The 15661-nt window shown below is 36.6% G+C and overlaps 1 protein-coding gene across 1 annotated transcript; it reads left to right on the forward strand.

Moving 5' to 3' along the window:
- Nucleotides 1–1408: 1408 nt before the first annotated feature.
- LOC105998752 (vomeronasal type-2 receptor 116-like) lies at nucleotides 1409–13795 on the forward strand. The gene is made up of 6 exons (XM_013033542.1): nucleotides 1409–1473; nucleotides 3727–4015; nucleotides 5122–5928; nucleotides 6958–7185; nucleotides 8261–8384; nucleotides 12891–13795. Exons 2-6 carry the CDS (start codon nucleotides 3812–3814, stop codon nucleotides 13793–13795), a joined length of 2268 nt encoding a protein of 755 aa, XP_012888996.1. The 5' UTR covers nucleotides 1409–1473; nucleotides 3727–3811.
- Nucleotides 13796–15661: the final 1866 nt, after the last annotated feature.

Genomic DNA, 15661 nt, shown 5'->3' on the forward strand with positions numbered 1-15661 from the left:
CTTCAGCTGAAGGCTAGTGCTCTACCACTTGAGCCACATTACCACTTCTGGCTTTTTCTGCTTATGTGGATTTGATCCCAGACATTTTGACAGATGACTTTTTTTATTAATCAGTTTTTTTAAATTGTGAAAATACCATATAAAGGTGTTACAATTACATGAGCTAGGATGTGAGTATATTTCTTTTTTATTGTGAAAATATTGTACAGAGGGGTTACAATTATATGGGCAAGGTAATAAGCACATTTCTTATCAAGCATTGTTGCCTCCTCCTTTGTTTCCCCTTCCCATCCATTCCATTTCCCCCTCCCCTGTTCCTCCCCCCTAAAAAAAAAAGTTGTAAAGTTCGTTTTTTGACATAACGTCTTGTACATCTCATTGTTGCAATAGGGCCACCTGTATCCCTATTTAAACGATTTGTTTTTTCCCTTCCCCTCCACAAATTATACCAAATCAAATACAGTGAAAACAGGGGTTATACCGTGGGGGAGGGACATACAAAGCAACAAAGAAATAATCTTATAAATATGTTAGAAACAACAGCAAGAAAGAAAAAAACATTTGAATCCTTATCTTGGGCTTAATTTCGCCTAACCTCAACTTATCTGACCATTTTTGCTTGCCTCAGATATACACTAGTTATTGCAAATAAGGGAAACCATGGGACCTAAGTTTCTTTGCGCCTGGCTTACTTCAGTTAATATAATTTTTTTTCCAAGCCTTTCAATTTCCTAACAAATGGGGCAATGTCATTCTTTCTGATGGAGGCATAGAATTCCATTGTGTATATATACACCACATTTTCTTGATCCATTCATCTACTGAGGGGCATCTGGGTTGGTTTCATATCTTAGCTATGGTAAATAATGCTGCAATACAGATACTTGTGCTGGTAGCTTTAGTATGGTCTTGTTTGTGATCATTCAGGTTAATGCCCAAATGTGAGATTGCTGGGTTATAGGGGAGCTCTATGTGGAGTCTTTTGAAGAACCTCCATACTACTTTCCAAAGTGGATGAACAAGTTTACACTCCCACCAATAATGCAATAAGGTTCCCTTCTGTCCATATCCCTTCCAGCATCTGTTGTTATTAGCGTTCTTGATTATAGCTATTCTAACTGGGGTGAGGTGGTATCTCAATGTTATTTTGATTTACATTTCTTTTATGGCTAGAGAGGTTGAGCATTTCTTCCTGTGTCTATTGGCCATCCTTCTTTCCTCTTCAGAGAAATTTCTCTTTAAGTCTTTAGCCCACTTATTTATTGGGCAGTTGTTCCTTTGAGGATTTGTTGTTGGGGGATTTACTTTTTTGAGTTCTAGGTATATTTTACATATGAGACCCTTTTCCATTGTATGGTTAGTGAAGATCTTCTCCCAGTCCATGGGCTTTCTATTGATCTTGCTAGCTATGTCCTTTGCCATGCAGAAGCTCTGCAATTTCATGCAATCACATTTGTCCAAACATTTTTGATTGTTGTGTTTCTGGGTCTCTATTAAGAAAATTTTGGCCTGTACCAAGGAGACCTAGGATTTCTCCTATTCCATCCTGTAATGTTATCAGAGTGTCTGTTTTGACTCCATGGTCTTTGATCCTTTTGGAGTTTAACTAGCACATTTATATGTTAGAATATTCTCAGCTTGTTTGTATAGTTATCCTTACCAGTAAGTTTTATATTCCTGTATGTTTTTCTTCCATATTAATGATACTTTTCATTAGAACAATTTCCTTCAACATATCTTCTAGAGTATCTGCTAGAGTTATATTCTCTTAACTTTGCAGGTCTGGGAACATCTTTACCTATCCTTCATTGGTACAGGACATCTTTGCTAGATGCCTTATACTTTGTGAATAATTTATATTTTTACCTTCAGAATTATATAGACATCATTCCATGTCCTCCTGGCCTATGTGGATTCTACTGAGAAGTCAACTATTAAGGAAATAGGGGTATACTTACCTGTTTTTCCCACTGCAGACTTGAGAATCTTCTCTATACTCCTGTATATTTCACTTGTCAGGACATAGCCAGCCAGTAATCAGAAAGCCCACAGAATGAGGGAAATCTTTACTAGCTATGTATTAGACAAGGACCTCATGGCTAAAATATCCTTAGAGCTCCAAAAACTAACCTCCCAAAAAGAAACTCACCAAAACTCAACAACCCAATCAATAAATTGGCTAAAGAGTTAAAGAAAGACTTCTCAGAGGAAGAAGTAAGAATGGACAATAGACACATGAAGAAGTGTCAACATATCTATCTATAAAAGAAAGGCAAATCAAAACAACCTCACTCCAGTTAGAAATGCCAGTATCAGGAAAACTAACAATAACTAAGACTGGCAGGATGTGGCCAGAAAGACACTCTATTACACTGTTGGTGGTAAACTTGTTCTACCACCCTGGAAAGCAGTATGAAGGTTTTTTAAAAGGCTAACTATCGAGCTTCGTTATGACCCAGCAATCCCACTGATGGGCATTTATCCAATGGACCAATAACCAAGAGCCACTATTACAAACATGATCACTGCATCATTGTTTATCATAGCCAAGATAAAGAATCAAAGCACATGTCTCTCTGATGATGAATGGATCAAGAAAATGTGGCATGGAATTCTACTCATCCATCAGAAAGAATGATACTATACCATTCATCAGGAAATGGAAGATTTAGGAAAAATTTATTAAGTGAAGTAAGCCAATTTGGAAATTTATTTGGAATTAGCATACATCACTGACATAAAACTTTTCCTTTGTGAGAATTCCACACATGCATATAGGAAATGTTGGACAAGTTCACTCCCTCATTGGTATTATCATTTCTACCTCTACATTACTTTTTCCAAATAGTGTGTGTTGAGTTTCATTATGTTGTCTTCATGTGTATATGACAGAGACACACTCACATAGACAGACAGACAGACAGACAGACAGACAGAGAGAGAAACAGAGAGAGAGAGAACAGAGTTTTATTTTCTGCATCTTTTCCTTTTCAACATCTCAATGTACATATTTTGGAAAGAGAGTAATGATCATCAAGACATTTCCCACAACTGCATTTCACCATGTCACCATGGAAGTTGTGGGACAGGTATTTTAGCACAAGTCTTCATGACAATTCTCTCTCCATCCTGTAGTTGGAGGTTCCTTTCTTCACAGTTAGTTTCTTGAAGTTTAGTGAAGTAAAACTTCAAATGGGAAAGTACTTTCTGTTGCATTTTAAAGCATCTTATTTGCTCTGTTGCATAAATTATAACTAAAGTCTCTCTCCTGATGTTTTGAGTTTTTGTTCTAGTAGCTATCTCAGAAAGAGCTGTTCAAGGTGATGGTTTCTGAAGAGACCTGTAGGATCATCCTCAAATGAGCCCATCACCGGCCATATAACCATGTCACATAACTGGGTGGCTGAAAAACAAATATTTGTTTTTCACACATATGGAGCTAGTTTTTCTAATAACAAGGCTAAGAAAATATTTTGTGTTCATGATAGCCTATTCCATGTTTAATGAAGACCAAACTTTTTGGTATGTTGCATATAAAAGAGAGAAAAATAATGGTTTCTGAGAATTCATGTGGACACCACATTACCATTTCATCCCAAAGAGGGTAATTTTTATTAACCCATTTATGTTTCAAATAAACAAACATTAAACTCATCAAAGTTATTGCATTGACTTGAAGATAAATCTTGAATTACTTCTGATGAATTTTTTGTATCTATGGTGCAGATTTGTCTTCAAGAACTACCAGTTTGTTCTGGCCTTGGCTTTTGCTGTTGAGGAAATCAACAAGAACCCTAGTCTTTTACATAACATGACTCTGGGATTTGATATCTATAATGTGGAGTTCAGAGCTTGGTCAACACTTGAGAATCCTTTTGTCTGGCTTTCTGGGCAGTACAAGATCCCTAATTTCACCTGCATAAGAGAAATTAACTCTGTAGCAGTACTCACAGGAATATCAGGAATAACATCAGCCCAGATTGGGACATTGCTGGAAATCTACAGGTTTCCACAGGTGAGAATGGTAGGGAGTCAGACGTGGAAAGATGGCTATTTTGGTGCTTTTTCAAGTGATAATAAGATATAAGTTATCAAAATCTATCAAGTTTTATAATATCAAAGGTTAAATACACATAAAAGCTGGCTATCCATGTTCCCATTGGTTAAGAGAAGATGGAGAAGTTGGAGCAGACAAGGAAATTGCCAGGTACTGAAAGCTTGTTGAATAATTAATTGTATAGAAAGCAATCAGAAAGAAGGAAATGACGTTTAAAAACGAAATTAAAAAAGTATAAAGGAAGAGGCTACAATGCTTAATGAGAAATGTACTCATTATCTTGCCCATGTAATTGTAACTGCTCTGTACAGTATTTTCACAATAAAAAATGTATAAACTAAATAAAAGGTGAAATTATCTGGATGCTAGTGACTGACATCTGTAATTCTAGCTATGGATGACGATGAGATCTGAAGATTGTGGTTTTGAATGCCCCTCAGCAGGGAAGCCAATGAGACTTTTTATCTAATTAAGCAGATAAAAGCTAGAAGTATGTGTGGCACCAAGTAATGGAGTCTAGTGTTGAGCAGGGACAGGGCTCAGGCCCTGAGTTCAAGACCCAGTTTCCATATAACAATAAAAAGAAGATATTTTGTGAATGGAATCAGAAGCAGAAAGAAAAAAAGGTCAGATTTTCTCTAATATGTGGAAGTTAGATTCAAAATAAATATGAAATCCCATAGACAGCCACAAGTATGTATACACTGAAGAATGGTGTACTGAATGATGGATTCCCATGATATAAGTGCTCTGACCAAATGAACAGGAGGAAGCTGAAACATGTGTTTCCTGATAATAGGGTAAGTATAAAGGGAATGATGTGGGGATAGAGGAATGAAGAGAGGACTGATGGAAAATAAAGTTGTAATGTTCAACTATGTATGTAAAATAAAGCCAGGTATGGTTGATACAGAAGGGAAATCAAATTTAAAATTTGATTTCCAAAACAAGAAAAGGAAAGAAAACATTTCCTTCCACCATTTAAACCTCTTCCTTAATATACAGACTGAGATTGTGAAGGATGGCAATCCTCTTACAGACTCTACAATTTTATTTCCCTTTAGATTACTTTTGGGCCTTTAGATCCTGTGCTGAGTGAACAAAGCAAGTTTCCTTCTCTGTATCAGATGGCCCCAAAGGACACATCACTAGCCATTGCCATGGTCTCCTTGATGCTTCATTTCAGCTGGAACTGGGTAGGGCTGTTGATCTCACTAGATGAAAATGGTTTGTGGATAATTCCAGAATTGAGAGAAGAGATGGCCAAGAACAGAGTCTGTGTAGCCTTTGAACATGTGGTTTCAAGCAATCTGCTGACACAAGCACTAAACTTCATGATAATCCATAACCAGATTACCAGATCATCAGCAAATGTATTCATCATTTATGGTGATAATGAATACCTTCTAAACTTAAGGCTGTATTTTGGGCAATTTTTAATGACAGGCAAGGTTTGGCTTATGACTTCACAGAGTGATTTATCCTTCAGTAGGAGATATTTCATTTTAGGTTCATTCCATGTCCCTCTCATGTTCTCACACCACCATTCAGACATTTCTTGGTTTAAGAACTATGTCAGGGAAGTTAATCCTTCCAAATACCCAGAAGACTTTTACCTTGCTAGGCTGTGGGTTCTCTCTTTTAATTGCTCACATTCTGAGTCTGACTGTGTAACATGGGAGAACTGTCCACAAGATGCCTCCTTAGAATGGCTGCCTGGACACATTTTTGACATGGCCATGTCTGAAGAGAGTTATAATATATACAATGCTGTGTATGCTGTGGCCCATGCCCTTCACAAGATGCTTCTTCATCAAACAGAGATGCCACTGATGGGAAATGGGGAAGGAACGGTCCCGTCCCCTGCACAGGTAAGGTCTTATTTCTTGATCTGAAACAACAAAAATGAAGTGGATTAAATATGTTCAAATTTTTAAAAATCTCAAGAGAAATCTTGTTTAAATGTTTCTGACGTTTCTTCAGACCTGTCTTCCTATGTTCTTCAAGAAAAGCATGCTACTGGAAAGGAGGAAATGTATTTAATGTTCCCATTATTGTTTTTATGTTACAAATGACCTCAGTCAACTCACAATTGATGTTTTCAAACTTATAAATCAAGTCTTTATGAATTTCTTAAATAACAAAAAAAGACTATATTTATGTACCTAAGTATTGAAATGATCTTGTGCTCAGAAAGTAACTGGAGGAATAAGTGAGACTGGAAAGATGTGGGACAATAACCAAAAAGAGACACTGATCCAGATGTATTATATTCATAAAATGACTTACTAAATTGAAACCATTTTTCACAATACTTAAATAATGAAAACTTAAAAAAACTCTCTCTACCTAACATAATGAGCTTGTTTAATTCCACTTTAGTTACTATTTGTGTTCAGAAAGTAACAAGGGATAAGTTGGTCTGGAAAGATGAGGGATAATAACCAAAAGGAGACATTGATCAAGATGTATTCAAAACATGAATATAATACATGAATATATTCTGAATATAATATGACTTACTAAATTGATACCATTTTGTACAATACTTAAATAATGAAAACTTAAAAAATTCTCTTTCTCGCTACCCAAAAAAAATGAGCTAGTTTAATTCCACTTTAAGTACTAATTTAGCCAGCTGCATGTTCTTAGATATACATAAAATATACAAAAAAGAAATGAGTTGGTTTATTTCCACTTTAGGTACTGCTAATTTAGTAAACTGGAAGTTCCCATAACCTGTAGCTAGGCAACATAGAATTGTCTCGTTCATGACTATTGACATGGAGCTGGTTTAACATAAAAAAAGGCTTTGTGATCCTTTATGGAATGAGTAGTATTCAGAAACATTATTTCAGTCCTCTATACACTTTTGTTTTGTTTTACTTCATCTATTTTAGCTGCACCCTTTTCTGAAGAAGATCCAATTTCATAATCCTGCTGGAGACAAAGTGATTTTGAATGAGAAAGAGAAATTAGATACAGACTATGACATTGTGAACAATTGGAATTTTCCAGAAGGCCTTGAATTTAAGGTGAAAGTAGGACTATTTTCTCCATATGCTCCACAGGGTCATCAACTGTCAATATCTGAAGATATGATAGAGTGGACCATAGGAACTACTGAGGTGAGTTGGACCTAACTACAATGATTTTAACTTCATGGAAGCAAAATAATCCCTATGTTTTAAGCCCCTCTATTCTCATTAATTATCCAAGCATTGGATAATTATTACCATCTAGAGGAATTTTCTTATTTGTTGTCTCTAGGATAGAAAAGGAATATATGAATTCTAGGTTTCTAAACTTTATTGTAATTGGTAAAAATATAAGTGACAAAATTCCTGAGGAATCAATTCATAAATAGAAAGGTTCATTTTGCTCCACACTGTAGTTGTTTTAGGCTAGGCTTACTTGATCTGTAATTTATGCATCAGGGTGACAGGAATCAGAAAGATTTTTTTCTGTATCAGAAGATTTTTACTTCTTGGTGAATGGAAAGCATAGAGGAAGAAAGGAGGGTTTCACATAACCTTATGTAGGGGATATCCATATTTAGGGAATACTTTGACAGCTTCAGTGAGGGTTTTCATATTTTATGAATCAGTGGAAGTGAATTTACCAGGCACCATGCTCATTACCAGGCTCATGCTTGTAACCTTAGCTGCTCAAGAGGCTGAGATCTGAGGACTGCAGTTTGGAGTCAGACGGGGCAAGAAAGTTATGAGACTCTTCTCTTCCATTAACCACAAAAAATTAGAAATGAGCTGTGGCCTCAATTGGTAGTATTAGCATTGATTAAATAAACTAAGGGACAGTGCCCTGGCCTAGAGTTCCAGCTCCAAGACCAGCATGCATATGCCCCTGTGGGCGCACCCAAGTGCATGCATGCACACAAACACCCACACCCACACAATGAATTTTAGAATTTCCTTAGTATTCACCATCAATGACTATCTTAGTATTATGTTCACCTCTTAAAGATTGAACAGTTTACAATGATACCTGGGACTGCAGAAGAAGAGTATAGCACATAAGCTTTTGGGGATGATGACATAAGGAATCTGTAACTATCCATTCAACTGATTGGCTTTATGTGTATAGAAAGTGTGTTTAATGGTCCAATTTCTAAGAAAATTTAATGATTTTCATGTGGTAGGTAAATGTTTTAACAGTCACCAAAACATATATGATTTTCCTCAGACTCCTCACTCAGTTTGCAGTGAGAGTTGTGGTTCTGGATTCAGGAAATCCTCTCAGGAGGAAAAGGCTGCCTGTTGCTTTGACTGTATCCCTTGCCCAGAAAATGAGATTTCTAATGGGACAGGTAAGTCCATGACTTATGTAGCAGTTCTCTGTAATGTTCTCTGATTAATCCAAGTGAAAAGAAAGTAAGATCGCAGAGTCAAAGCTACCTTTCCTTCAGTTTCTAACAATTGATAATATTGTTCCTTCAAACTATATAAATCTTGGACCTGAATTATATCTGGTATTATTTTTCTTCTAGTCTAATATGCATGGATATCTCTCTAGACAACTTACTTCTCCATCAATAAGGGAAGTTTAACTTCTATTCTAATACTAAATATGAAGCCTTATTAAGATAGGGTATCCATGTTCTTTCAGAATGCTGTTATAAAACAATGAAAACATTGATCATATCACAGTGAATAGAACTTCTCTTGCCAGAGAGCAGGTGCTGAGAAGATGGGATTGGTTTAAGAAATAGAGAAGTTTTATGTGTAGCATGATGTTAGAGATTCTAAGAATAGTTTGATCCTCTGTTCCCCACTGCTTCACAGGTGAACAGGAGAGACAAATATAATGTCATGTATTCAAGAATGTGCCCTAGGGCTTGTATTAACATTTCACAGACCTATATATTAAAGTGCATGCCATATCCACAATTTTCATTGGGGCTTAAGGAGCTGTGCAAAGAGTGCTAAGAATGAATGGTATAGCAGTGTACAATAGTGTAGAAAATCATTAGGATATTAAAAATGACAAAAGGGACATATTATCAATATGGATGATAGTCACTAAAGATTCAATCTGACAAAAAAAACCCACAATGTAGGAGTGAGGTTAAGGTTATGGTTTAGATATGAAAAAGAAAATCAAAACAGAACTTAGAAAGTGGAAAAATCTCCCATGCTCTTGGATTGGAATGATCAACATCGTGAAAAGTAGCAATATTTCCAAGGCTATCTACAAATTAAATGTGATAGCTATCAATATTCCAACCTCATTCTTCAAGGAAATAGAAGAGGCAATCCAAAAATTAATATGGAACAATAAAGGACCCCGAAAAGCAAAAATGATCCTTAACAGAAAGAACAGTGCTGGAGGAATATTAATACCAAATTTCAAACTCTACTACAAAGCCATAGTAATCAAAACAACTTGGTAGTGGCACAAGAACAGACCTCAGGACTAATGGAATAGAATGAACCCAGAAATGAATCCACAAACCAATAGCCACCTAATCTTTGCTAGGGGAGATAAAAAATGGAATGAAAGAAAGACAGCCTCTTCAGTAAATGATGCTGGCAAAATTGGTTTATCACTTGAAGAAAACTAAAGCTAGAACCTTATATATCACCCTGCACCAGAATCAACTCCAAATGGATCAAAGATCTCAGAGTAAAAGAAGATACCCTGAAAACATTACATGATGGAATAGGAGAAATCCTAGGTCTCCTTGACACAGGCTGAAATTTTCTTAATAGAGACCCAGAAACACAACAAATCAAAGAAAGGTTGGACAAATGGGATTGCATGAAATTGCAGAGCTTCTGCATGGCAAAGGACATAGCTAGCAAGATCAAAGAAGGCCCATGGATTGGAACAAGATCTTCACTAACCATCCAAAAGACAAGGATCTCATATCTAAAATATAGCTGGAACTCAAAAAATTAAATCCCCAACAACAAATCCTCAAATAAATAAATAAATTAATGACTAAAGACTTAAAGAGAATCTTCTCTGAAGAGGAAAGAAGGATGGCCAATAGACACATGAAGAAATGCTCAACCTCTTTAGCCATAAAAGAAATGTAAATCGGGGCTGGGAAGGTGGCTCAGTGGTAGAGCGCTTGCCTTGCATGCATGAGGCCCTGGGTTCAATTCCTCAGCACCACATAAGCAAAAAGAAAAAAGCCAGAAGTGGCGCTGTGGCTCAAGTGGTAGAGCGCTAGCCTTGAGCTGAACAGCAGCCAGGCCCAGAGTTCAGGCCTCACAACCAGACCCCCCCCCCAAAAGAAAAGAAATGTAAATCCAAACAACATTGAGATACTACCTCACCCCAGTTAGAATGGCTATAATCAAGAACTCTAATAACAACAGACGCTGGAGGGGATGTGGACAGAAGGGAACCTTACTGCATTGTTGGTGGGAGTGTAAACTTGTTCAACCACTTTGGAAAGTAGTATGAAGGTTCCTCAAAAGACTCCACATAGAGCTCCCCTATGACCCAGCAATCCACTTTTGGGCATTTACTGAAATGATCACAAATAAGACTATACTAAAGCTACCAGCACGACTATGTTTATTATACATTATTTACCATAGCTAAGATATGAACCAATCCAGATACCCCTCAGTAGATGAATGGATCAAGAAAATGTGGGATATATATATATATATATATATATATCTATATATATAATGGAATTCTATCCTTCCATCAGAAAGAATGACATTACCCCATTTGTTAGGAAATGGAAAGACTTGGAAAAAATTATATTAAGTGAAGTAAGCCAGGCGCAAAGAAACATAGGCCCCATGGTTTCCCTTATTTGCAGTTACTAGTATATGTCTGAGACAAGCAGAAATGATCAGATAAGTTGATGTTAGGAGAAATTAGCCCCAAGATAAGGACTCAAATGGATTTTCTTTCATGTGATTGTTTCTAAAGTATTTATAAGATGATTTCTTTGTTGCTTTGTATTTCTTCCCCCACAGTATAATCCCTGTTTTCACTGTATTTGATGTTGGTATGATTTGTGGAGGGGAAGGGAAAAAACAAATTTTTTGAAGAAGTATACAGGTGGACCCATTGCAACAATGAGATGTACAAGACATTATGTTGAAAAATGAACTTTAGAACTTTGTTGGGGTGAGGAGTGAAGGAAACGAGTGGTGGGTGTTGGGGATGCAGGGGGTATGGGAAGGAATGGTAAGGAGAAACAAAGGAAGAGGCAACAATGCTTGATAAGAAATGTACTCATTACTTTGCCCATATAATTGTAACTTCTTTGTACAGTATTTTCACAATAAAAAGGTTTACAGTTTAGAAAAGAGTAAAATAAAACAGTATTAAGCATTTATTTTATTTTATTTTGAAAATACCATACAGAGGGGTTACAATTACCTGAGCACGGTAATTAGTACATTTCTGATCAAGCATTGTTGCCTCCTCCCTTGTTTTTCTCTTCCCACTCTTCCCCCCATCTCCGAAGTTGTACATTTTTTTGACATAAAGTCTTGTACATCTCATTGTTGCCTTGGGTCCACCTGTATCCCTATTTAAATAATTTGTTTTTCCCTTTCCCTCCCAAATTTTACCAACATTATTTTTTGATTAGTATAGAGGTGATATACTGAGTGGTTATTGTTACATAAATCACAAAATGAGTACAATTCTTTTTGAACCATGCCTCCCCTCCCTCACTTTCTCTAAGATTTTCTCTCCCATCCCCACCCACAAGATGTACACCTCATTTTCCACATTGTGTCTATTGAGTACCACTCTTGTTTTAATTCACCCTATGTCCTACCTTCTCTGTGCTCCTCTTTACCATTCAATATACAAACTAACAAAGAAAAGGAAAAGAAATCAACACATCAACTAAAAAAATCTCATTTCCTTTTCTTGGAGTTCATTTCATATTATTTTATATGATCATATTCACATAGCTATTGAGTCTTTGTCAACCACTCCTCTGCATATCCTTCTCTGGTCTCAGTGTGTGAATGTCTAGAGTCCTATATAATGCATCATGTTCCATTGTGTGTGTGCATATGTGTGTGTGTATATATACACACTGAATGAATAACACACTCAATGAATAAATGGATTGAATGATACCTCTATCTATATATGATGACTTAAATATATAATATATAGGTATATAATATTTACATTTATATAAAATATGTATCTCTCTCTCTCTACATATGTCATTTAGTGTGTTTACTTGAAGATTTAATGGCACAATCTTGACACCGTAAATGAATGAAACTATGAAACCTATGTTTCCTTGGCTTTGGCTTACATGGCTTTCTGCTTTTCAAGTGTTTCCATTTCCTTATGAATAATACAATATCATTTTTTCTGATGGATGAATAGAATTCCATTGTTCATATATACCCCATTATCTTGATTCATTTGCCAGTGATTCCACATCTTGGCTACGGTAAACAGTGTCGCAATTAACATGGTTGTTCTGGTAGTCTTAAGTTTGTCATTGTGTTTTATTGGATAAATGCCCAGGAATGGGATTGCTGTGTCAAAGAGTAGCTCTCTGTTTAGGCTTTTGAGGAACCTCCACATTACTTAGCAGAATAGATGAATAAGTTTACATTCCAACAGTGTAACAGATTTCCCTTTTGGCATCTTCTCTGCCAGCATTTGTAATTGTTATTTTCTTGATAATGCCTATTCTAAACAGAGGGAGCTGGAATCACAAATGTTAACTTTGAACATTTTATATACTAACTGGTAATACTTTTATGATCAAAAACACTGACATGTTTTAACTTTAAGCAGGGAGATTCGAATTTTCATTGAAGAAGGTGCATTATTGAAAGGGGTTATTTGTCTTCCTTTCCAGACATGGAACAGTGTGTGAAGTGTCCAGATCATCTATATGCCAACTCAGAGAGAAACCAGTGCGTCCTGAGGGGTGAAAGTTTCCTGGCTCATGGAGAACCCTTGGGTATAGCCCTGGCCTGCATAGCTCTCTGCTTGTCCGCTCTCACTGCTGTTATTCTTGGGGTTTTTGTGAGGTACCAAAACACTCCTATTGTCAAGGCCAACAATCGGGCTCTCAGCTACATCTTACTCATCTCTCTCATTTTTTGTTTCCTCTGTTCTTTTCTCTTTATTGGCCGTCCAAACATGGTCACCTGCATCCTGCAGCAGATCGCATTTGCAGTTGTGTTCACTGTGGCTGTTTCTACAGTGTTGACCAAAACAGTGACTGTGGTTCTGGCATTCAAGGCCACTTCTCCAGGGAAAAGGATGAAGTGGCTGCTGGTATCTGGGGCTCCTAAGTTCATCATCCCCATCTGTACTTTGATCCAAGTGAGTCTCTGTGGACTCTGGCTGGGAACCTCTCCTCCTTTTATTGACACAGATGCACACTCTGAACATGGCCATGTTATCATCCTGTGCAACAAGGGCTCTCTCACGGCTTTCTACTGTGTCCTGGGCTACCTGGGAACCCTGGCCCTGGCCAGCTTCACTGTGGCTTTTCTGGCCAGAAACCTGCCTGACACCTTCAATGAAGCCAAGTTCCTGACCTTCAGCATGATGGTGTTCTGCAGTGTGTGGCTCACCTTCCTGCCTGTCTACCACAGTGCCAAAGGGAAGGTCATGGTAGCTGTTGAGGTCTTCTCCATCTTGGCCTCCAGTGCAGGACTCCTGTGCTGCATCTTTGTCCCCAAGTGCTACATCATCTTGTTGAAATCCAATAGAAATTCTCTGCATGGCTTCAGGGAGAAAATACATCTTTGAGAAGATAAGATTTAAGATTAACCACATGTGTTTGATCAATGTATAAAAGGTTTCAACTAAATCTACACAATTTTCCCAGTACGCTCTTAGTTTATACTATGGGAATTACTTCAATGAGTAAATTGCCCTTACTAGTTTGTCTAGTGCTGATATCACAATAGTGGTATAATTGTAACTATCACTATCTTAATGTGAATTTTGTATCTATGTTGTTTCTTCAATTCAATCTGCATTTAATACTATTTTTCACAATTAGCATATTATCCCTGTTCTTTTATCTTATTTTTGATTTCTCAATTACTTTTCGAAACATGTAAACAAAATACTTCCTTATATCGTATTTATTAATGAATTCCATTAATATTTTCATTTTAGCATAGTTCTATATTGTACTATGCTCATTAGGGTATGTTGTAATCAGTAGTTCTATATTGTCGCTCATTTGCCTTTGGAATTATAGAAAAGGCTGTTTATATGCTCCAAAAATCCTCTTCAACTTTGTCACACAATAGACTGCAATAACCAGAAAGAAGAGAAAAAAAACTAATGAATGCTGGTTGGTGCATTTCTCAGCTGTAATGATTTCCTAGCATTCATAAGTATCCAACATGGGAAAGAATTGAGCCAGGTATAGTGGCTTATGACTGAAGTCCATGGTACTCACATTGCTGAGATTGAGAGGATCACAGTTTACAGACAGCCCTGGCACAAATTTCATGAGACTACTTCTCAACCCATAGCTCAGTGTGGTGGCACATGCTTTATATTCCAGCAATGTAGGGGCTGAAATCTGAAAGACTGTGATACCAGGCCATTTTAGGCTAAAAACAAGTTTATGAGATACCCATATAAATAGAAGAAGCAACACATCGTGGAATATGCCTGTCATCCCAGCGATTGCAGGAGTCATCAATAGAAGCATTACAGTGCAAGTATGGGCATAGGTGAAAAGAAAGAAACTAACTTAAAAAATGTCAGTGCAAGAAGGGCTGGAGTTATGGCTCATTCTGCAGCATCTGCCTAGCAAGCTTGTTACCTAGATTGACATCTCAGTTCAGTTATCAAGAAAGTATTGCCAATTGGGTTTGCTTCATAATGAAAAGAATCTGCACAGACCAAAAAACAACAATACAACCAAGAGTGAAAAGATAGCCAGTGCATTGGTAAAAATTCTTAGCTACAATATTAAAAATAATCACATGTGATATGTAGGAAATTAACATAAGCTTCTTAGAAAAACATAATAAAATATTATGCAAGGAATTTTCCTAAATGAAATCCAGAAAATTATTTCTAAAATTTATATTCACATATATTAATTCTATAAGGAAGTACAAGCCACAATGTGGTGGCAAGTCTCATACTTGTCTACAGCCATACTACCGAGAGCAATCCCAGTCTAATTTGATTATTCTTTTTATGGTGTCATATTTATGTTTGTTTGTTTGTTTGTTTTTTGGTTATAGAATTTTCTCATGAGGACTCATGCCTTTGATGGTGGGTTAAGTCATCTAAACTCTTTCAGTTGAAGATATTTCTTGTGTTCTGGGCAGACTGGGTAGGTTAGTACTGGTATGCATTGTCCTGCCACTGACCTGGTGGTATACCTGGGGGTATAACTCAGGAATAACAAGTCATCACCAATGCATATAGTTACATGAAGTAAAAAAGCTTCATCTACACAAGCAATCCTATTATTCATGGTAAGGTGGGTGGTTAGGGAAGTAAGATTATTCATGTTTTTAAAAGTTGAGTGGCAAAATTGGGGATTTGTATGAGAAGAATTAAAGAGGAAGAAGAAAAGGAGAAAGGGATTAATTGTATTTTTAATTTTATTTATATTTTATTGTGAAAATACTGTACAGA

Source organism: Dipodomys ordii, unplaced genomic scaffold (genome assembly GCF_000151885.1).
Source record: "Dipodomys ordii isolate 6190 unplaced genomic scaffold, Dord_2.0 Scaffold171, whole genome shotgun sequence".
NCBI classification, from domain to species: domain Eukaryota; kingdom Metazoa; phylum Chordata; class Mammalia; order Rodentia; family Heteromyidae; genus Dipodomys; species Dipodomys ordii.

Bases quoted from the DNA above. Each gene is read 5' to 3' on its own strand.
- LOC105998752 (XM_013033542.1), top strand. From the start codon at position 3,812: ATGACTCTGGGATTTGATATCTATAATGTGGAGTTCAGAGCTTGGTCA. The intron at 5,929-6,957 runs GTAAGGTCTTAT...CATCTATTTTAG, and splicing joins CGGTCCCGTCCCCTGCACAG to CTGCACCCTTTTCTGAAGAA. The intron at 8,385-12,890 runs GTAAGTCCATGA...CTTCCTTTCCAG, and splicing joins TGAGATTTCTAATGGGACAG to ACATGGAACAGTGTGTGAAG.